This window comes from Pelophylax lessonae, assembly GCF_965119305.1.
Source record: "Pelophylax lessonae genome assembly, chromosome: 8".
Taxonomy (NCBI): domain Eukaryota; kingdom Metazoa; phylum Chordata; class Amphibia; order Anura; family Ranidae; genus Pelophylax; species Pelophylax lessonae.
In genome coordinates this window covers 136199225-136224192 of record NC_138775.1, presented here as the reverse complement: position 1 = coordinate 136224192, position 24968 = coordinate 136199225, and the positions used below count along the sequence as shown (strand labels likewise).

General features: G+C 46.5%; 1 protein-coding gene across 1 annotated transcript; it reads left to right on the top strand.

Annotated features, from left to right (window-relative positions):
- Positions 1–3902: 3902 nt before the first annotated feature.
- Positions 3903–8695, top strand: LOC309562192 (uncharacterized protein; the record flags this gene model as incomplete). The annotated part of the gene is made up of 3 exons (XM_082266314.1): positions 3903–4021; positions 4109–4210; positions 7810–8695. Exons 1-3 carry the CDS (start codon positions 3957–3959, stop codon positions 8693–8695), a joined length of 1053 nt encoding a protein of 350 aa, XP_082122440.1. The 5' UTR covers positions 3903–3956.
- Between the last annotated feature and the right edge of the window lie 16273 nt (positions 8696–24968).

The following is a 24968-nucleotide window of genomic DNA, read 5'->3' as shown; positions in this document are numbered from 1 at the left end:
ATAATTTTTCCAGTTCAGTTTGTCGAGATAACCGTCAGCATTGCCATTCTGTTTTCCGGGGCGGTAGTGAATAGTAAAGTCATAAGGTTGTACCACCAATCTCCAGTGCAACAACCGGGCTCAATACTGTTCTTAATCCAAACATTGAAGCGTCTGGACATCAGAAGGCCAGTAGGTCTCCAGGATATTGGTCGGGGATCTGGACTGGCAGGATCGCTGAGGGCAACTGGCCTAGATCGTTCCCCAGTAAGATGTCGGTGGGGAGCTCCCGTATCAACCCCACATCAATCAGACCTGACCCGGCACCCCAATTCAAGTGGACCCTCGCAGTGGGTAGTCGGTGTACTGCTCCCCCTGCCATCCGTACCACTGCTGAGCCTCCGGTTCGGGCGGCATCTGGAACCAGGTGTCGCTTGACCAAGGTGAGAGTGGCTCCCGTGTCTCGGAGACCTTGAGCGGGCATTCCATTTAACTGGACCGATTGTAGATGATGCTGTTGGTTCTCCGTGGCGGCTTGCACCGGGTTAGCTTCATGAAGGGTACCCCATTGCTCCTCTGTGTGTTTGAACCTGGGTACAACTGGGGAAACCTCTGCTGGATAGTAGGGGACCGTTGTCTGTGCTGAAGGGGGTGACCCTGGTCGGATCCATGCAGCTTGGTTCCTGCTATGGGTACAGTCTCGTCGATAGTGCCCAAACTGCTTGCACCTGTGGCACTGTACCCCACTGCGGGACGGGTATCTGGTTGTCTGGTGTTTGGAGGAGTTTCGCCCCGTCTGTGGTAGTAGTGGTCCTGTGGTGCGAGCCTGCTGCTGGGTAACAACCGAATAAGCTTCGTGGATGGTAGATTGGGGAACAAAAGCTGAAGTCAGCTCCCCCAGGTCGTTGCCCAAAATAACATCTGCGGGTAAATCCTGCATCATGCCCACCTCCACATTCCCTGACCCAGCTCCCCAATTCAGGTGTACTTTCGCAGTGGGAACTTTGAAAATGGCTCCCCCAGCTACTCGCACAGCTACAGAATCCCCAGTAAGTTGTCTGGATGCAATAAGGTGATTCCGGACCAATGTGATGGTAGCCCCAGAGTCACGTAACCCTTCTAGTTGTCTCCCCTCCAGGTGAACAGCTTGCCGTCGGTTTTGTCGATTGTCCGATGCTGCTTGGATGGGGTTAACCTCGTGTAGGGTGCCCAGGGGTTCCTCCATTTGGAGTGCTGTGGGGGGTTGTAATGCAGCGGCTGCTTGGTAACAGTGTACAGCGGCTCGAGGTGCTGGTGCGTAGCCCTGATTCGGCCAGGGCTGACGAGGCCGATTTCGGGGACAGTCTTTCTGTATGTGCCCCATTTGGTTGCAGAGATGGCACCGGGTATGGGCTCCTGGTTGGTACCTGGGGTACTGACTGTTACCTCCTCCTGAACGTGGGCGTGCTGGTTCGGTAACTGCTGGTCGGTGATAGGGTTGCTGGGCAACTACCCTAGGCGGTGGTCGTTGTTCCCGTCTAGTGTCTTGGTGCTCATCTGCTAATTTAGCAGCCTCTGGAAGGGTGCAAGGTTTACGGTCCCTTATCCAGAGCTGCATTTCTTGAGGTAGTCTCCGGAAAAACTGCTCCAACAATAATAATTGCAAAACATCCTCTCGTGAAGTGGCTTGTGTTGCATCTAACCATCCGGTGGCCGCCCTGTGCAACCGATGGGCAAACTCAGTGTGGGAATCTTGGTCCTGCTTTTTAAGATCCCGGAATTGGAGTCGGTATGCCTCGGAGGTGATGGCATACCTGGTCAAAATCGCCTGCTTAACTTTCTGGTAGTCCCGGATGTCGGCATTAGGTACTGCCCGATACGCATCGGCCGCCCGGCCAGACAATTTCCCAGCCAATATCTGTACCTGATCCTCTGGGTCAATGTTATGTAACTGGCACAGCCTCTCGAAGTCTTGCAAATACCCATCTATTTCTCCCTCCGTGTCCGTGAAGTTTTTAAATGCCTGGTACGGTATTTTGGGTTTACCTTGCGGCATGCTGAGTGGAGTTGGGTGTACTTGGAGAGGTTGTGGCTGGGGCCCCCTTATGGCCATGATGTATTCATGTACGTCTGCTGCGACCCGTTCATGGGTTTCCATTGATGGGGTACTTGGATACAACGCTATCCTGCTGAGAAATTCCAGTTCAAATTCCCGGTCTGTTTCTGGCCTTGCATCCATGGCTGCTCTGTCTTCTTCCATGAGTTCTTTGATCAGTGTCGCCTTGTTCTTGTTGCTGGCTATCTTGCCTCTTGCCTCCAGCAATGCTTTCAATGTCTGCCGCTTTAGCCGTGTATAATCCGTTCCCATTCACCAGCCTTTCGTGTAGTTTTACGTACTGCCGAACTCCGGTTTCACCTGAATGGTTTCTTTTCTCTTTGTTCGCATGAATACTGCCGAACGCTGCTTCGCTGTGTGGATAAAGATCCCGTCGCTTGCCACCAATTGTAGCGGAGTAGCCGTACGATCCACGATATCTCCACTGGTAGTCAGGCAGAGCATACAATAATCCTGGTAGCGTATAATATTAACAACGCTATAATAACCAGCAGACACATGGCTTGAAGGTCAACACTAGACTGCCTTGTTTATTGAAAAAACACAGGGATTACACTCAGCCAAAACCCCTCCCTCTTCGAGACATTCCACACACAAAACTGAACATCCCATAATACCTTACTCTGCCAGACAAACAATAGGACAATATCCAGTGGCTGTGTTTGCCACACGGGGTCTCCACAGAGGGACAGCAGGGGTTTCCAATACACATTCATGAGCCAGCAGGTAACACAATACAAAATCCTACAGGTACTGCTCGGGTTACGTTTACACATACAATGCACACATAATACAGTTGTACAATCATTCCTGACAGAATACTCTGTAAGTGGAGATGTTTGCCACAGCCGGATATCACTTCAGTGTTGATCGTGCAGACTTTTTCAAATAGGCTATTGTACAACCAGCCCGCCCTTACATGGGTCGACACTTGGCTGGTTCCTGCTGAACCAGGGCCGGATCCAGGGTGGGGGGGGGGCGCAACTGGGCAATTGCCCCTCAAAAAAGTATTACTCCAGAGTACCAAGTCCAAACTGAGCGGAGCCGCCACCTTCCTCTTCCACCGCATGCCTAGTGGGTGTTGGCTTCACCCACCTCCTCCCTTAAGCATCTCAAGGCTCCAGCACTGTGAAATATGAAAACATCTGTGTGATGCTGGCTGCCTCCTTATCTTAGTCTCTATTCCTCTTCCATGGGAGCCCCCCCACCAAAGCACCAAAGTATTACCTATAAGTGCATACAATAATACATGTCTAATATCACAGAATACAGTCAGGTATGGATGCCATTAGTTATGAAAAAAAAGTGCTGCCCTTTTAGTATTGACATTATTGTCTAGTTCAATCTTAACCACTTAAGGACCAGGTCTATTTCTGACACTTGTTTACAAGTTAAAATCAATATTTTTTGCTAGAAAATTACTTAGGCTGGGTTCACATGTGGGCGTTGGCGTTTTTCAGGCGTTTGTTTATCGTTTTTCCAGCCTTGTTTTGGCGTTTTTCAGGCGTTTTTTCAGGCGTTTTTGCAAGCGTTTACAAGCGTTTTACAGGCGTTTTTATAGGCGTTTTTTATAGGCGTTTTTGTGTAGTGACTTGGCCAATGAAAAGCATTGTGTTTTGTTTACAAAATTTGCAAAGGAACCTCCCAGGGACCTCCTCCCCTGCATTGGACCTCCCAGGGACCTCCTCTTCTTCATTTTGTTTTTTTCTTTTTTGTCTGTGTGAGTTCTCTGCTGCTTAAAATGGACGACAATGAAAGAGGATTTCTGTTTTGTGCATCACTTGCACTTCTGATGCTGGAGGAAGAGAAGGAAGAGAGTAATCGACAATACTGGGTCCATCCTGTGATTGCTAATCGGCGACAGCGTGGCCAGTTCTGGGCAATGTATGATGACCTTCGTGTGCACGAGGACAAATTTTTTCAATACACACGGATGTCAGTAAAAAGGTGGGTACATCTCCTAATATCCTCAATAAGCTTGTACTATGAATGATATATTATTTGCCCACTAACAATCAATATTATATTGTACAGTTTTGATGAGTTGCTGGAGTTACTCTCTGCACATCTTCAGCGACAAGACACTGATTTTCGTGACTGTATTCCACCTGTGGAAAGGCTGATCATTACACTGCGGTAAGCAACAACCCACGTCCCCATCCCCCATCTCTCAAACCCCATCTCCCTCACCCTACTCCACTTACAATCAGTGCCACGTATCAGTGCCACGAATAAGTGTCCACCAGTGCCACGTATCAGTGCCACGTATCATTGCCACGTATTAGTGCCACGAATAAGTGTCCACCAGTGCCACGTATCAGTGCCACGTATAAGTGCCACGAATAAGTGTCCACCAGTGCCACGTATAAGTGCCACGAATAAGTGTCCACCAGTGCCACGTATAAGTGCCACGTATCATTGCCACGTATTAGTGCCACGAATAAGTGTCCACCAGTGCCACGTATCAGTGCCACGTATCATTGCCACCTATTAGTGCCACGAATAAGTGTCCACCAGTGCCACGTATAAGTGCCACGAATCATTGCCACGTATTAGTGCCACGAATAAGTGTCCACCAGTGCCACGTATCAGTGCCACGAATCAGTGCCACGAATTAGTGCCACGAATAAGTGTCCACCAGTGCCACGTATAAGTGCCACGAATAAGTGTCCACCAGTGCCACGTATAAGTGCCACGTATCATTGCCACGTATTAGTGCCACGAATAAGTGTCCACCAGTGCCACGTATCAGTGCCACGTATCATTGCCACGTATTAGTGCCACGAATAAGTGTCCACCAGTGCCACGTATCAGTGCCACGTATCATTGCCACGTATTAGTGCCACGAATAAGTGTCCACCAGTGCCACGTATCAGTGCCACGTATCATTGCCACGTATTAGTGCCACGAATAAGTGTCCACCAGTGCCACGTATAAGTGCCACGAATAAGTGTCCACCAGTGCCACGTATAAGTGCCACGTATCATTGCCACGTATTAGTGCCACGAATAAGTGTCCACCAGTGCCACGTATAAGTGCCACGTATCATTGCCACGTATTAGTGCCACGAATAAGTGTCCACCAGTGCCACGTATCAGTGCCACGAATTAGTGCCACGAATAAGTGTCCACCAGTGCCACGTATAAGTGCCACGAATAAGTGTCCACCAGTGCCACGTATAAGTGCCACGTATCATTGCCACGTATTAGTGCCACGAATAAGTGTCCACCAGTGCCACCTATTAGTGCCACGTATCATTGCCACCTATTAGTGCCACGAATAAGTGTCCACCAGTGCCACGTATCAGTGCCACGTATCATTGCCACGTATTAGTGCCACGAATAAGTGTCCACCAGTGCCACGTATAAGTGCCACGTATCATTGCCACCTATTAGTGCCACGAATAAGTGTCCACCAGTGCCACGTATAAGTGCCACGAATCATTGCCACGTATTAGTGCCACGAATAAGTGTCCACCAGTGCCACGTATCAGTGCCACGAATCAGTGCCACGAATTAGTGCCACGAATAAGTGTCCACCAGTGCCACGTATAAGTGCCACGAATAAGTGTCCACCAGTGCCACGTATAAGTGCCACGTATCATTGCCACGTATTAGTGCCACGAATAAGTGTCCACCAGTGCCACGTATCAGTGCCACGTATCATTGCCACGTATTAGTGCCACGAATAAGTGTCCACCAGTGCCACGTATCAGTGCCACGTATCATTGCCACGTATTAGTGCCACGAATAAGTGTCCACCAGTGCCACGTATAAGTGCCACGAATAAGTGTCCACCAGTGCCACGTATCAGTGCCACGTATCATTGCCACGTATTAGTGCCACGAATAAGTGTCCACCAGTGCCACGTATAAGTGCCACGAATAAGTGTCCACCAGTGCCACGTATCAGTGCCACGTATCATTGCCACGTATTAGTGCCACAAATAAGTGTCCACCAGTGCCACGTATAAGTGCCACGTATCATTGCCACCTATTAGTGCCACGAATAAGTGTCCACCAGTGCCACGTATAAGTGCCACGTATCATTGCCACGTATTAGTGCCACGAATAAGTGTCCACCAGTGCCACGTATCAGTGCCACGAATCAGTGCCACGAATAAGTGTCCACCAGTGCCACGAATCAGTGCCACGAATAAGTGTCCACCAGTGCCACGTACAAACACCTCCCTTTCCACCCACCATGTGCACCCGCAAGAGTGTCACTGGTTGGAATCCCAACCACGACACTACCTGCCTGGAGTTTGTATGTTCTCCCTGTGCCTGCGTGGGTTTACTCCCACACTCCAAAGACCTCCAACCTCCTCCCCCTTGTCCTCTACCCCAGGTATTGCTGATCCTGTGGCCCTGCAGCTTTTGCAGAACTAAAAGTCCCATTAACCATTGCAAGCTGCTGACAGTTACAAGCATGAGACTCCCAAATGCGCAGATATTATGTGATTTTTAGTCCCACAACAGATGGAGGGCCACAAGTTGAGCATCCATGCTCTACCCCTATGAATAAGCCATGCTATACCCCGTATGAATAAAATAGAGACACCAACACAACATTTGTACTTGTGGTACATTTTTTTTTAATTTTTTTAATCTGCTGAATTGCATAGAACTCTATGCTAAATAATAACAACTCTTGAACACAGGAGAGTGTCCTGAGCAAACATGAATGTTGCAACCGAAAACTGTATACCAAAAAAATTACAAATTATGAAATGTAGGGGAGCTTGGGCATAAATTGTCAAACATTGCTCCCTGTGTAAAGTATGGGGATGGAGCAGAAGAGGGGTTTGGGTAATGGGGAAAACCGGAGTAGGGAGGTGGTCGTGTTGGCGGTGGTGGTGGTGCGAATGAGGATGGTGCATGGTGGTAAGTACGTGGAGGACAGGTAATTTGGGAAGGTGCTGAGGTAATTTGGGAAGGTGCAGAGGTAATTTGGGAAGGTGCTGAAGATGGGCAGGGTGGGTCATCAGAGGGAATGAAGGAGGAAATGCAGTCCAGCATTGCCTTCCGCATTGCTATCTGCCTTGATTCAGGGACCTTGTCAACAAATGGCTCCAGACTTCTTAGAAACATAATTGTAGGGTTTTCCTGCCTTCTTTGTACAAATTGCGACATCATGCCCACTATTTGGTTAAATCTATCATTTCTTCGTTTTGGTGGCCTTGTGGTTGCTCGCCGTAGTGTCGCAGCAGGGGGGGGAAGCATTTCAGGGCTTCTTGATACCTCTGTCAAAGGTCTTTCTTCTACTTGGGGTTCTGTATTATCTGGAACTGGCATTTCAAGGGAGGGAGATGCTAATTCAGTTAATGACATGTCCGGTACTGCCATGTCCATAAATTGCATTTCTCGTTGTTCTTCAATTTGTATTTCTTGACTCTCCTCCACTTCGTTGTCGTCCTCTTCTTCAGGAGCTGTGTTGCTCCAGGAACTCTGGGTACTGTGGAAAAAAAAAACATGCTCTAGAATGTCTGCATGCATACTTTATATGTAACTTTCAAAGTAACATGACCTACTTATTCATTTGTAGTGAAGGCCACAGAAAGTCAAGGTCTTTTGCATGAATATATTGCGGCGGTTCCTCAGCTGCCTGCCCACTCCGGAACTCCCTTAACTGGCGCTTATAACGGGCATAAGCGTCCTTCAAGCTTTTCCATTTACGTTTAAGTTGAAAAACTGTTAAAAAAAGAAAATAATTATGTTTTTTTTTTCTTTTCCACAGGTACTTAGCAACTGGTCAATCCCTGGCAAGTTTACACTTTGCATTTATGATTGGGAAATCTACAGCTAGCTACATTATACGGGACACTTGTGACAAAATCTGGGATGTCTTACATGATGTGGAGATGGCCCAACCTAAGGAGGACGAGTGGCTCTCTATTTCTAAAGTCTTTTGGGAAAGATGCAATTTCCCAAACTGTGTAGGAGCTATAGATGGCAAGCATATACGAGTAATTAAACCAGTTAACAGTGGTACAAAATATTTTAATTATAAAAAATATTTCTCTTTTGTTCTATTGGCGGTCGTGGATGCCAATTATTGCTTCCGCTACATTGATATTGGCTCTTACGGGAGTAGTTCGGACTCCAGCATCTTTGCGCATTCTACTTTTGGCCAGATGCTACGTAACAATAACCTAGACCTACCTGATAACAATCCACTACCGGGAACCAATGGTCCACCTGTCCCCTATGTGTTTGTTGGGGATGAAGCGTTTGCGCTTCATGAACACCTTCTAAGGCCATACTCAAGCCGAAACCTCAATGTGGAGAAGAGGGTGTTCAACTATAGGCTAACCAGAGCAAGGAGAGTGGTTGAGTGTGCTTTTGGCCTGCTATCAAACAAATGGCGATTTTTACACAGCGTCATAAATCTCAACATGGAAAACGCAATATGCGCAGCCAAGGCAGCGTGCATCTTACATAATTTTGTAAGGAAGCGGGATGGTGTGTGCTTCGAAGATGCTTTAATGCAAACAATGCAGAGGGCACAATGGAGCGGGAGTCGTGGGAACACAACTGGTGCATATGTTCGAGATACCTTCAACAACTTCTTCATGAACACAGGACAGGTTCCATGGCAAATGGAAGCCATTGAAAATTGCTAATGACAATTGATAAGTGACAATCTCTGTATTGATGTGCATTAAATAAATTTAAAGGTATCATTTCAAATAAAGGTATTATTGCAATCTAACATTCTGTATTGGTGTGCATTCATGGTATGATACAAAGTGCTTATTTGTGGTGTCATGTGACCAGGGATTTTGTTTGAGCAATTAAACTACAAGGTAAGAAAAAAAAGTATAGCCAGAGCGAGAGCATTATTAAAAAAAAAACAACCCTCTACTCCATTCACACTACTCTGACTTTTCGGGCGACTTCTCAAGTCGCCCCAAGTAAAGGTGGCACTGATACGTGGCACTGGTGGACACTGATACGTGGCAATGATTTGTGGCACTGATACGTGGCACTGGTGGACACTTATTTGTGGCACTCATGTGTGGCACTGATATGTGGCACTGGTGGACAATGATTTGTGGCACTGATACGTGGCACTAGTGGACACTTATTCGTGGCATTAATACGTGGCACTGGTGGACACTTATTCGTGGCACTGATACGTGGCACTGATACGTGGCACTGGTGGACACTTATTCGTGGCACTAATACATGGCACTGATACGTGGCACTGGTGGACACTTATTCGTGGCACTAATACGTGGCACTGATACGTGGCACTGGTGGACACTTATTCGTGGCACTGATACGTGGCACCGATACGTGGCACTGGTGGAAACTTATCCGTGGCACTGATACGTGGCACTGATACGTGGCACTGGTGGAAACTTATTCGTGGCACTAATACGTGGCACTGATACGTGGCACTGATACGTGGCACTGGTGGAAACTTATTCGTGGCACTGATACGTGGCACTGATACGTGGCACTGGTGGACACTTATTCGTGGCACTGATACGTGGCACTGATACGTGGCACTGGTGGAAACTTATCCGTGGCACTGATACGTGGCACTGATACGTGGCACTGGTGGAAACTTATTCGTGGCACTGATACGTGGCACTGATACGTGGCACTGATACGTGGCACTGGTGGAAACTTATTCGTGGCACTGATACGTGGCACTGATACGTGGCACTGGTGGACACTTATTCGTGGCATTAATACGTGGCACTGATACGTGGCACTGGTGGAAACTTATTCGTGGCACTGATACGTGGCACTGATACGTGGCACTGGTGGAAACTTATTCGTGGCACTGATACGTGGCACTGATACGTGGCACTGGTGGACACTTATTCGTGGCATTAATACGTGGCACTGATACGTGGCACTGGTGGAAACTTATTCGTGGCACTGATACGTGACACTGATACGTGGCACTGGTGGACACTTATTCGTGGCATTAATACGTGGCACTGATACGTGGCACTGGTGGAAACTTATTCGTGGCACTAATACGTGGCACTGATACGTGGCACTGATACGTGGCACTGGTGGAAACTTATTCGTGGCACTAATACGTGGCACTGATACGTGGCACTGATACGTGGCACTGGTGGAAACTTATTCGTGGCACTGATACGTGGCACTGATACGTGGCACTGGTGGACACTTATTCGTGGCATTAATACGTGGCACTGGTGGACACTTATTCGTGGCACTAATACGTGGCACTGATACGTGGCACTGGTGGAAACTTATTCGTGGCACTAATACGTGGCACTGATACGTGGCACTGGTGGAAACTTATTCGTGGCACTAATACGTGGCACTGATACGTGGCACTGATACGTGGCACTGGTGGAAACTTATTCGTGGCACTAATACGTGGCACTGATACGTGGCACTGGTGGACACTTATTCGTGGCAATAATACGTGGCACTGATTTGTGGCACTGGTGGACACTGATTTGTGGCACTGATACGTGGCACTGATATGTGGCATTGTTGGACACTGATTTGTGGCACTTATATGTGGCATTGGTGGACACTGACTTGTGGCACTGATTTGTGGCACTGGTGGACACTGATTTGCGGCACTGATTTGTGGCACTGGTGGACACTAATTTGCGGCACTGGACGCTGCATTCTTGGACACTGATTTGTGGCACTTATATGTGGCATTGGTGGACACTGACTTGTGGCACTGGTGGACACTAATTTGCGGCACTGATTTGTGGCATTCTTGGACACGGATTTGTGGCACTGATATGTGGCACTGGTGGACACTAATTTGCGGCACTGATTTGTGGCATTCTTGGACACTGATTTGTGGCACTGATATGTGGCACTGGTGGACACTAATTTGCGGCACTGATTTGTGGCATTCTTGGACACTGATTTGTGGCACTTATATGTGGCATTGGTGGACACTGACTTGTGGCACTGGTGGACACTAATTTGCGGCACTGATTTGTGGCATTCTTGGACACGGATTTGTGGCACTGATATGTGGCACTGGTGGACACTAATTTGCGGCACTGATTTGTGGCATTCTTGGACACTGATTTGTGGCACTGATATGTGGCACTGGTGGACACTAATTTGCGGCACTGATTTGTGGCATTCTTGGACACTGATTTGTGGCACTTATATGTGGCACTGGTGGACACTAATTTGCGGCACTGATTTGTGGCATTCTTGGACACTGATTTGTGGCACTTATATGTGGCATTGGTGGACACTGACTTGTGGCACTGGTGGACACTAATTTGCGGCACTGATTTGTGGCATTCTTGGACACGGATTTGTGGCACTGATATGTGGCACTGGTGGACACTAATTTGCGGCACTGATTTGTGGCATTCTTGGACACGGATTTGTGGCACTGATATGTGGCACTGGTGGACACTAATTTGCGGCACTGATTTGTGGCATTCTTGGACACGGATTTGTGGCACTGATATGTGGCACTGGTGGACACTAATTTGCGGCACTGATTTGTGGCATTCTTGGACACTGATTTGTGGCACTTATATGTGGCATTGGTGGACACTGATTTGCGGCACTGATTTGTGGCACTGGTGGACACTGATTTGCGGCACTGATTTGTGGCATTCTTGGACACTGACTTGTGGCACTGATATGTGGCACTGGTGGACACTGATATGCAATGCAACACATATCTCCCCCCACATACATGCTGTTGTAAATGCAGACATGAAATCAGACACAAGGCAAGACATGCAGAACACAACACTTTACCTTTCTCATGCTGCTGCTTCTTGCTCAATGTCGACCACCCTGAAATAACTTTAGTAGCTATTTCCTCCCATGCCCTCTGCCTCTTATTCCTGTTCTTATAATGGATGTTTTTGGTATCATACAGACAAGTAAAAGTCCGGATAATAGCAATGAAAGATTCAGCTTCTAATAAGAAATTAGTTTCTTCCATGTTTCCTGGACAATGTGCTCACAGAGGCGTGCCAAGGGGGTGGAGAGCTGGGTGGAGAGCTGGGTGGAGAGCTGGGTGTAGATTTGTGCTGTTTGAGCTGATCAGGAGCAACAAAACGTTTGTAAAACACTTGTAAAACGCCTGTGAAACGCCAAATAACACTTTACATTGATGTCTATGGGACAAAACGCCTGTGATCTGCCCAAAAAGAAGCTCAAGTACTTTTTTGAGCGTTTGGCGTTTTCCTTAGGGCGTCAAAACGCTCAGATGTGAACAGGGGTCATTGCAATGAATGGGATTTGTCTTGTTGGGCGTTTTGAGAGCTGATTAGTGAGCAGAAAAACGCTCCAAAAACGCCCAAAAACGCCCACATGTGAACGGAGCCTTAGAACCTTCAAAACATTATATTTGTTTTTTTTTTTTTTTTTTAGCAGAGACCCTAGAGAATAAAATGGAGATCGTTGCAATATTTGTCACACCGTATTTGCACAGCGGTCTTACAAATGCAATTTTTTTGGAAAAAATACACTTATGTGAATAAAAAAATATAAAAACAGTAGTTGGCCCAATTTTTTTCTCTAATGTGAAAGAGAATGTTACGCCAAGTAAATTGATACCTAACATGTCATGCTTCAAAATTGCACACGCTCGTGGAATGGTAACAAAGTTTGGTACTTAAATGTCCATAGGCGTTGCTTTAAACATTTCTACAGGTTACCAGTTTAGCGTTTCAGAGGAGGTCTAGTGCTAGAATTATTGCTCTCGCTTGAACAATCGTGGAGATACCTCACGTGTGGTTTGAAAACCATATAAATATGTGGGCGCGACTTGTGTATGTGTTCGCATTTGCGCGCAAGCACAGAGGGACGAGGTGCTTTTTTTTTTTTCTTATTTTTTCTTCTTGTATTTTTTTACACTGTCCCTTTAAAAAGTTTTTCTCTCCCCGTCTTCCAGGACGGCCCAACAGTGAGAGATGAGAGGCTCCTCCTACCGGAAACACAATCAATTAAGATTAGTTAAAAGGCCCCACCCTTCCCTCAGGCCCTCAGTTTAGATTGCGTTTCTTCCTACAAGATACGTGTGTTATTACTAACCTTCAGACTTATGGAGTCGAAAGGGAACCCTGTGAGCCAGGTTCAGCGAAAGGCCACGGGTTCCCCCTGGGGGACCCCACGAGCGGAGCTTTACCTGCTGCCCCATCCAGGCTTCTTGCAGGTCGCCCAATGTGGTGCAAGCCCTCGGTCACCTGCGGGATGTTTCCAGGTCTTGCGATCCGGCGCCAGCAGCTCTCCTCCACCGAAGGTTTTTGAATTTCCCGCCGGACAGGCACTTCAAGCCTCATCTTCAAAACTGGAAATTCCGGCGCAACGTCATACACGCGCGACACGGGAAAGCGGAAGAACGTGGAGGAGATGCCGGAGCCACTTACGAGCGGCAAAGCAGAATCCAAGGCTATCGGAGCTCGGATGTCTGCTGTGGAAATGAAGCCCTCCATGACTCATCCTCCGGGGAAGGAAGAGGAGAGGCAGCTCCAGGTGTCGGCAGCCAAACCCAGGCCTGAGCAGGGTAATTGCTGAACATGTAACCCTTATTGGGTCTATGCATTTTTTAAGACTGCTGGTTACCGACATAAAAAATACCTGGAAGTTGTATCATTTCCTTGAACTTATTGGAACCCACCATGTTCTTTCTATGGTCCTCAAAAGTGGACAAGGGGTCCCCCTGGGTTGCGGGATTTTAGCGGTAATACACTTCCACAAGAAAGTAAAATTTAAATAATTTTATTAAAAAAAATATTAAAATCGATCTGTAAAAGATCTAGAATGTAGACATATTACAATATATACAGAGTGTGTATGGATGTAAAACCAGGACAATAAAGATGATGATGGTACATATACTCAGTGGCATATGTTTGCTTTGAAGGAAATCCTCCAACCCGACACGTTTCAGGCACGCAGGCCTTTCTTCAGGGGTCTGGATGCGGAGAGATTTTGATTTCCTACATAACATAGCAGATAGTAGTTTTGTTAGTTACACAGGTTGTGGTATGTTAAATATATGTTCATATACAGATATAACAGAGTAGTTAATCATTACATCTGTGAATATCATTTGATGTACAGAAATGCATACCAGTAGAGTGATCCGAATGTGACAAGAGAGTCACAGCTGATAAAAGCAGAGAAGGGAGAGGTCCGCTGCGTAGGGTGCCGACAGTGCGCCAAGAGGGGGTCCTAGGGGTACCGATCCTCCCGCATGTGGTCCCAGCGAGGATACCCAGTGGAAGGTCACAATGGCATCTGTGTTGGCATATATAGGGGGATATGTAGAGTAGTTACTTTATTTGGAAATATCCTGCGAGTTATAGGTGAAATATATACTATGGAGGTATACCTTGTGGAAACGTTAGTACGTCTATGGAGGCAAGATCCTGTATTAAGCGGGTCCGAGTGCAGGAGAGTATGTTTCCAACCGGAATCACCTTCCTGCAATGTATATATCCTTATATGAGAGCTGGTCTAGGGGTAACATAATTTTAAGTTGTAGGATCTGTGTTACATCGTACCTTGGTATGTCAGTGGGTGAATGATGGGGTGATCGGGTCCTCCAAAAAAGCGTTATGGGGGTCCAGTGTTCCCCCAAATAAACAAGATGTGTGTAGGGATAGGGTGGTCCAAGGATAGGTACTGAAATAGGAACATATGTTGTTATATATCACTGTTAATCATGTCTTCATCTATATATGGAGTTAATTGGTGCGGATATAACTGAGGAGTAGAGATTCAAGCGTATCCAATTCTTGAATTGAGTAGTTGAATCATACACCTGGAAAAATAGCATAGTGTGTATGAAATCATAGTGTAATGTAATCATTGTCTAAACAGAGGAGGGTATAAAAATGGGGAAAAGTACCTGGAGTAGCTGGACCTAGATAGTAGGAACTATAAATAGGGTGCAGCCTCCTGTTAGGTTCCTAGGATAGCAAATTTCTAATTAGATGCAGTGAAATGATTCAAAAACAGATGGTCCTCATGTCATAATTTATTATAGGAAGGGTGATACTTACTGTATACTATCTTGTATCCTGTCTTCCAGAGTCCTTGAGCGGTCCACAAGAAACCTCTGTCTCTACACCAGCATTGTAAGGGCACGTTGTTCATAGGAAGTGTGGTAATTGCTCAGATAAGTTGCCCAGCTCCCACACTAAGGCCTTTTGCTATAAATGCCTTTATAGAATGACAGCAATGGAAACTTCAGGAATGATGAAAGACTTTTTTAAGACAATGCAGGAGGAAATGCTGTCCACTATGATGACAGTTAGGTCCACTCTAGGAGCTAATAGAGTGGACCCTATAGATCCCTCTTCAATGGAAGGGACTTCTTCTAAAGGAAGAGCTCTATCAAGAGCGGGACAGTCAGGTATTACTCCAAACTACAGAAAACCTTCCCCCAACTCGAGTCAGGACAGAAGGTTTTTCTCCAGAGGAGAGCCGCTCAGATTCCCCATCCTGCTCAGATGCTGAAGGGAATAAGGACTCAGATGCCCCAGACGAGGCAGAGTCAGCAAAAACCTTTTTGGGTTAGAAAATATGCAGGTTCTCCTTCAGGCCATCTATGCCTCAGAAGAGATACCTGGTTTGCCTAGAGAAACCATGGCACAGGATAAACTCTACAAAGGGACAGGGAAGAGTTTCTCTAGAGTTTTTCATGTTCACCATTCACTGAAGACTGATTCTTCAGCAATGGCAATTACCTGAGAATAGGTTAAATAAAGGGAGCTCCTGGAAGAGGAGATTCCCCTTTAAGGAGGAGGATACAAGCAAATTCCTAAAAATACCAAAACTGGATGCTCCCTTGGCACAAGTTTCTAGAAAATCAGATCTCTCCTTTCTAGATGCTGGTAGCATCAAGGATGCCATGAGCCGAAAAGCAGAAACTTTACTGGGAAAAGCTTGGGATGCCAATGCAGCTACTATGGCTTCAGGTCTAACAGCCTCCTGTGTGGCCAGAAATGCCTTTTCCTGGGTGGATAGACTCAGTAAAAGTCTGTCTCAGACAAAAACCCAAGAAATCCAGGACTCCCTGTCGGTGATAAGGCATTGGCCTACCTGGCAGACACCGCACTAGAATCAGAAGCATCTGCCAAAACAGCTCTCCTGAACTCAGCCAGAAGAGCTATTTGGCTTAAGGAGTGGGAAGGTAACCTCACATCCAAGACCAAGCTTTGTGGTCTTCCATTTGAGGGGACCCTTTTGTTTGGTTCAGGTTTGGACAATGTCCTTTCCAGATCTTCAGAAAAAGGGAAGAAATTTCCCACAAAACCTAGAGAGGCTAACAGGAATTTTTTTTGTGGCCCCAGGGATAATAAACAACAAAGAAGGAAAAGGGAACCTTCAAAGAGCTGGAATTTTCGGAAGGAAAGATCAAGAAACAGTGCGTCCTTTCCTTCCACCTCAGCTGTAAAGGATTAAAAATGACTTAAAAGTCAAAGTAGGGTGCAGACTCAATTTCTTTCCGGCTGGGAAGAGATAAGTCTCCCCATATATCCGCAGCACCATAAAAGAAGGCTACAGACTGGAATTTGCATCAATACCACCTCCCAACAGTAACCCTTACAAATGTCCCCAAGGGAACTCAAAAAGGGCAAGCCCTACTATTAGAGATTCAGGAACTGGCGGAACAACTGGTAATCATCCCAGTACCAAAGGAACAGTTTTTCCAATGGTTTTACTCCCACGTGTTTGTGGTCCCAAAACCCTCAGGGAAACTTTGCCTGATAATAAACTTGAGAAACCTCAACAAGTTCCTTCTATACAAAAAATTCACTATGGAGACCATCTACTCAGTAAGAAAAAACCTACTGAAAGATGTGTTCATGATCACCCTGGACCTAAAAGATGCGTACCTGTATGTTCCTATTCACCAGGATCATCAGCCGTTTCTGAGGCTGATGACAGAGTGACAGAGAAAGGAACCTCTTACTGGCAGTTCAGGGCACTGCCATTTGGACTAACCTCCAGTCCAAGAATCTTTACCAAGATCCTAGCGGAAGCAGTGGCTTGGTTACACGATCAAGGGATAGCTCTAATCCCTTACCTGGACGACCTGCTGGTTTTTGCAAAAACAGAGGCCCAACTAAAGACAGACACCCAGCAAGTAATAACCTCCCTACAAGAGTTAGGATTGCTTCTAAATTGGGAAAAATCGTCCCTGGTGCCAACACAGGTACAATCCTTCCTGGGATTTCAGGTGGACTCGGTGTCACAAACTCTTTCTTCCCAAAGAGAAGAGGGAATAAATAGTTTCGGCAGTCTTAGACTTAAAGAATGCTCAATCTTGCCCCAGGAGAAAAGTATTAAGTCTTAGGCCTTATGTCAGCCAGTATCCCAGCCATTGTGTGGGCACAGCTGCATGCAAGAGAACTACTGTTCTTCCATCTGTCCTCTTGGGACAGAAGAATAGAGTCGCTAGACGAAATGGTTGTCCTCACTCCACAGGTCCAGACCTCCCTGGAATGGTGGACCAATTCAAACAACCTAGCGGAAGGTAGGCCATGGGGTCAGTGGGACCCACTAAGGATTACCACAGATGCCAGTATAAGAGGCTGGGGAGCCCACCTAGAGGGGGCACAAACCCAGGGAATATGGGGCAAACAAACAGCACAAGCCTCATCCAACTTCAGAGCACTGAAGGCAGTAGGAAAAGCCCTAAAAGCCTTTCGGAAACTCATATGGAACAGAGAGGTTCTGATATTATCAGACAACACCACAACTGTGGCCTATCTGAACCGACGGGGAGGGACCAGATCGAGATCTCTCCTTACCCTAACCCAAGACATCTTGGGATGGACCGAAGGGAGGGTAATCTCACTAGCAGCTGTCCACATCAGGGGAAAGGACAACCTGCAGGCGGATTTTCTCAGCCACTACAGCATCAAAGAAGGGGAATGGGAATTGAATCCCAAAGTCTTCCAGTCTGTAGTAGAGAGGTTTGGGCAACCAGAGATAGACCTATTTGCCTCAGCTCTGAACAAGAAGGTGAAGAACTTCTTCTCCCTATCCAGGTCCAAAGAAATGGTAGGGCTGGATGCCTTAGCTCAGCCCTGGAAGTTCAATCTGGCCTACGCCTTTCCACATCTGATGCGAATTCCCAGAGTGCTCCAGAAATTGAGCAGGACGTAGGATCTGAATTTAATTCTGATCGCTCCCTGGTGGCCCAAAAGGCCATGGTTCCCAATCCTGAAAGCCATGTCCATAGCCTGTCCTTGGCATCTCCCAGTCTCCCCAGACCTTCTGTCTCAGGGACCAGTACAGTGGCAGAACCCAGGTTTCTTCCATCTGACGGCCTGGTTACTGAACACCAATTGCTTAGAGCAAAAGGATGCTCAGATAAAGTTGTAGATACTCCTACTGAGCAGAAAAACAGTCACTAGAAAAATGTATTTGAAAGTATGGAAAAAATTCTGTGCCTGGAAGAAGTAAAAGGACTTTGCTGCTACCTCTACTCCCATGATCCTGGAATTTTTGCAAGATGGAGTAGATAAGGGTGTGGCGGTGAACACCCTTAAGGTACAGATAGTGGCTCTTTCAGTTTTTTTGGACTCCAGTCTGGCAAAAGAGCCGTTAAAAGATTTTTGTTGGCTAGACAAAGGGTTACCCCTATTACTAAAGACAGGTTCCCTCCTTGGGACCTGAACAGGGTCCTAGAGGCGTTATCTAAGGACCCTTTTTGAACCTTTAAAGGAAATCTCATTAAAATTTCTTTCTCTAAAAGTAGCCATCACTACAGCAAGAAGAATTGGTGATCTACAGGCTCTTTCCATTAAAGAGCCCTTTATGGACCTCAAATCACTGAACCGCTTTGTGCGGGTGCAGAACTTTCAATTTGTGGCTATCCAGACTGTCAGGCAGTGAACTTTCTAGCAGATCCTGTTCAGACTCCTGTTGCCGTGGGGAGGTTAATCTCTTTCCTGTACCCCTCACACTCAATCACAGATAATTCCCAAAAGGAGAATAAAACAGGCAATAGTGCATTACCTCTTATAAGACTTTATTAGTAAAGGTAGAACACTTACATTTAAAGTTGGATAAATAGGCGAATGTTATTTCAATCGTGGCCGCTCTGCAGCATGGACCACAGGTGGTGACAGCGCAGGCTTCTCCCCCAACGCGTTTTCCCTGATGAGGCATCGACTGGGAATGGAGATAGGGGCCGCGCCGTCACATTGCACAAATTATTTTTTATAATTGCAGTTGCCTGGCCTGCCAGTGAGTGTCAGGTCCACAGAGTGTACTGTGCCCACCACTCATATATATATATATATATATATATATATATACGGTGGCACAGCACCTTGAGAATTAAAAAAAAATATATTTTTTATAATTGCAGTTGCCTGGCCTGCCAGTGAGTGTCAGGTCCACAGAGTGTACTATGCCCACTGCAGTGCCCACCACTCATATATACGGTGGCACAGCACCTTGCAAATTAAAAAAATATATATATTTTATAGTTGCCTGCCAGTGAGTGTCAGGTCCACAGACTGTACTGTACCCACTGCCCAACACTCATATAGGGTGGCACAGCACCTTGCATGCATAGTACCACAAATCTAAAAAAAATCACAGGCAGAGGCAGGCCACCCCTCAGGGGCCGTCGTGGTCATGGTGCTGTGATAATGCCAATAATTGGCCCTAGAATAATGCCCAGTGTTCAGAAGCCACGTACCCTGAACTCAAAAAATTCTGAGGACATAGTTGACTGGCTTACACAGGACACCCAATCTTCTACAGCTTCCGCTCGGAACCTTGATGCACCATCCTCCTCCAGCTCAGCTTCGGGCACCTCTCAATTTACCACTCGCCCGCCCGCCGGCACCACCACCAACACTAGCACCACAGCCGCTTCACTTGATCTGTCGGAGTTATTTACACATCAGTTGGAAGAAATAAGTGATGCGCAACCATTAGTGCCAGAGGATGTAGATAACGGGGATATGTCTGTCAGGCAGCATTATACACATTGACGTACATTGTGATGATGATTATGATGTTGTACCTGCTGCTGCTGCCTTTGCTGAGTTGTCAAGTGAAGCGGCTGATGATGACGATGTGTCTGTGGATTTCACCTGGGTGCCTGCTCAAAAGAGGAGAAGAAGAGGGGGAAGAGGGGGAAAGTTCAGATGGGGAGACGGAGAGGAGGAGGAGACGAGTTGGAAGCAGGGGGAGGTCATCGCAAGGAGCTAGTGGCACAGTCAGACAGCATGTATCGGCACCCGGGGTCAGCCAGACAGCCCGCCAATCAACGCAAGCTGTTGCCACCACCAGAAGGCCATCATTCCAAAGCTCAGCAGTGTGGCATTTTTTTTGTGTGTTTGCCTCTGATAACAGCGATGCCATTTGCAACCTGTGCCAAAAGAAACTGAGTCGTGGGAAGTCCAACACCCACCTAGGTACAACTGCTTTGCATCACAAACGCCTATGGGATCAACACAGGAGTACAAGCAGCACACAAACTCAAAGCCACCATCCTCCTCCTGGTCCAGCATCTTCGGCCACGTCAACCACTGCTGTCCTCCTTGCCCCATAACAACCCGCCACTCCGCCTCTCACCTTCAGCAGTTCCTGCTCATCTGCCCACAGTCAGGTGTCTGTCAAGGAAATGTTTGAGCGTAAGAAGCCAATGTCACAGAGTCACCCCCTTGCCCGGTGTCTGACAGCTGGCTTGTCGGAAATCTTAGCCCACCAGCTTTTACCATACAAGCTGGTGGAGTCTGAGGCCTTCAAAAATTTGTCGCTATTGGGACACCGCAGTGGAAGGTACCCGGCCGAAATTTTTTTCACAAAAGGCAATCCCCAACCTGTACTCTATTGTGGAAAAGGAAGTCATGTCATGTCTGGCACAGAGTGTTGGGGCAAGGGTCCATCTAACCACTGATACCTGGTATGCAAAGCACGGTCAGGGCAGGTATATCACTTACACTGCGCATTGGGTAAACCTGCTGGCGGCTGCCAAGCATGGAATGCGTGGCTCTGCAGAGGAGTTGGTGACACCGCCACGACTTGCAGGCAGGCCTGCTGCCATCTCCTCTACTCCTCCTACTCCATCCTCTTTGCTAACCTCCTCGGCTGAGTCCTCTTCTGCTGTTGCGTCTTGCTCCACACCAACTGCACCCCCCAGCTCCCCAGGGGCTATTCCACATGCCGGATATGACAGTGTCACGCCGTCTTGGGGTTGGCTTGCCTGAAAGCAGAGAGTCACACCGGACCAGCACTACTGTCCGCCCTGAACACACAGGTGGATCAGTGGCTGACCCCGCACCAACTGGAGATCGGCAAAGTGGTGTGTGACAACGGAAGCAATTTGTTGGCGGCATTGAATTTGGGCAAGTTGACACATGTACCGTGCATGGCACATGTGTTGAATCTGATTGCACAACGCTTTGTGCATAAGTAGCCAGGCTTACAGGACGTCCTCAAGCAGGCCAGGAAGGTGTGTGGCCATTTCAGGCGTTCCTACACGGCCATGGCGCACTTTTCAGATATTCAGCGGCGAAACATGCCAGTGAAGCGATTGATTTGCGACAGCACGACATGTTGGAATTCAACACTCCTAATGTTCGACCGCCTGCTCCAACAAGAAAAAGCCGTCAACGAGTATTTGTATGACCGTGGTGCAGACTTGTATAAAGTACTCAAAATTTCTACTTGAGTAAAAATACAAGTACAAGTGCTCGATCAAAAAGTGATCAGGGCACCGATCACCAGTGCCCTGATTACTAGAGGTACACCAAACACACCTTCAATGCCCACAGTGCCCACCATCAGTGCCCCCCATCAGTGCACACAATCAGTGCCCATAGTGCTGCCAGTCAGTGCCTGCTCATCTAGGCACTGATGAGCACTGACTGGCAGCACTATGGGCACTGAGTGTGGGCACTGATGGTGCTGCCCATCAGTGCTCATCAGTGCCGCCCATCAGTCCTCATCAGTGCCACCCGCCAGTGCCCATCAGTGCCACCCGCCAGTGCCCATCAGTGCCACCCGCCAGTGCCACCTCTCAGTGCCCAGCTGTGCCACCTCTCAGTGCCCAGCTGTGCCACCTCTCAGTGCCAAGCAGTGCCGCCTATCAGTGCTCATCAGTGCGGCATATTAGTACCTCCTCATCAGTGCCACCTCATCAGTGCCCATAAGTGCCACCTCATCAGTGCCCATCAGTGCCCATCAGTGCCGCCTCATCAGCACACATCAGTGAAGGAGAAAAGTTTATTTATTTTCAAAATTTACTTGCAAAAAATAAGAAAAACTTTTTTTTTTTTCAAAATTTTCTGCCTTTTTTCTTTTTTTTTGTAAAAAATAAAAAACCCAGAGATGATTAAATGCCACCAAAAGAAAGCTTTATTTGTGTGAAAAAAATGATAAAAATTTTATATGGGTACAGTGTAGCATGACCGCGCAATTGTCAATCAAAATGTGACAGCGCTGAAAGCTGAAAATTGGCCTGGATGGGAAGGGTGTTTAAGTGCACAGAAGGCAAGTAGTTAATCGCGGTTTGATTTGATTTGCTCAATTGATGATGATGTGCCAGGCCAGCTTCATCAAACCTACAAGTGAAAAATGCATCAAAAACTACTAACAAAGTGCCTTCAATTATATATATATATATATATATATATATATATATATATATATATATATATATATATATATATATATATATATATTCTTCTTGTATTCAAAATCATCGCCCACAGTATCAAAAATAAAGTGACATGTCTGTGCTAAATGCAGTGCAAATTATTCCCACAATGTGAATTTAATTCATATAAAATATATATGACAATACCACAATAAAATAAGTTGTGATTGTGAATAATTTAGGTGCAAGTTTAAGTGTGTAAACTAAACTTTATAACGAAAAGTCCATAAATTCCAGTGTGCAATCAAAGAAGTGCTTGTCACTTGCTGTCAGATGCTTCCACCTTTCTTCTGTGATCTGCTCAAGTAAAGTGGTGGACTGGATAGCCTCTCTCTCTGCCTCTCACCTTAGTAGCACTGGCACTGCACTGGTTCAAAAAGCTGTCTATATTATTTTCATTATAAGAACTTGTCAGAACATGCTTCCACCACCTGTCCTTCACACTAGTAGTGCTCATTTGATTTGCTCAAGTCAAGTGCCACTGCCAGTGGCCACTGCAGTGCAGGCACAGCCGCACAGGCAGAGGCAGGCCGCAGGAAGCACAGGCACCACCACAACACAACACTTATGGTCCATGGCCCATGGATGGTCGGATAATCATCATAGCCGTCAGTCTCATTCTTCTTGGTTCAAAAAAGCCACCCATGACCCGTGTGTATATAATATATTAATATTTCATATTGATTATTTGTTTCTCAAATGGCACATTTGCCATGGCAAGGATTAGGCCCTCTCCACGGTCCACCTCACTCACCTCATAGAGAAGAAGAGATGACGAAGAAAATGCTCCGAGTCCTGCTCCCGCGTCCCGCCGCCAGCGTCACAACTCCTCTCAGTAAGGGCCGTAAGGGGTGGAGTCTGAGTGACACACAACACGTTTAGAGGCAGAGACCTCGAGCGGGAAGATGGCAGCACGGCTCCTCCAGTGCGGTCTCTTAACTTGATGATCATGACAGTGATGCCGCGGCGCGAGCGAGGCTGTGGGATTGATTGAATTGAGTTGTGCTGCCTACTGCTACACGCTACCTACTACTACTACTAAATTGTGAGTCAGTATATTTTATTTCATTTTTATATATAAAAGCGATATTGTTGAGCACTACTAGCCACTAGATCTCCTGGCTGTCACTTTGTCACATGTTGGGGAATCACAGCGGCTCGGCTCCAGAAGTGGCGGGTGTCCCCGTCATCCTGCCAGGGCCGCCAAGAAGTTCATCACCTAATCTTAAGTTATTAATATCTTATGAGGAGAGGACCTATGAGATTGAGAATTGAAATAATTAAATATATATGGCTTTTTGAACCAGTGCAGTCAGTGCCAGTGCCAGTGCCACAGTGCCACCCAGACGCTATCCACCAGTGCCACCACCATTAAGTGTGTTGGTCGGTTACTCGAGCACTGAAGGAGGTGGAAGCATCTGACAAGTGAAGTGACACTTTAGATTTGCACACTGGAATTCATTTATGGACTTTTCGTTCTAGATAGGTTTACACACTTCAACTTGTTGCACGCACCTGACCTAACTTATTTCATAACTTATTTTATTGTGATTTAAAAATTATTTTGTCATATTTTATATGAATATAATTTACTGTTACATTGTGGGAATAATTATTTTCACTGCATTTAGGCTTTAGCACATTCATGTCACTTTATTTTTGATACTGTGTGGAGTGTGGGCAGGGCACTGGGGGCAATGATGATATTATATCGATTGCACAGGCACTTTATTCGCACAGCCAAGTTGTGTTTGTTAGTAGTTTCTTGATGCACTTTAAGCGCTGTAGCACCATTTATTTGTTTGTTTCTTATTTTCTTTTTATTGGAAAGATTTGGTATAGCAGCTTTTATTATACACAGCCATTATTTTCGTATGCGCTGATTTACAAATGACATTATACACATTTTTTTGAGCTTTATGCAACCTGCCATCTACTGTTCTGGCAGTGGTAATTTTTTTAAAAGTAACGAGTAGCGATGCAGCACAAAAAAAAAAATATCGGAGTAGAAGTATTGAAATCATCGAAAAAAATGTAGTGAAGTAAAAGTAGAAGTAGGAGAAAAAAATTCTACTCTAGGAAAGTACAGATACCGCATTTCGGTACTTAAGTACAGTACTTAAGTAGTTCTACTTCGTTACTATACATCTCTGCCGGGGTGCTAGGACAGCCTCTGCAGAGCTGGGTATTTTTTTGCCATGTTACTGGACGCTCATGCGTCAAGTTGTGGTCACCATCACCACCAGAAACAGCCTTATCAT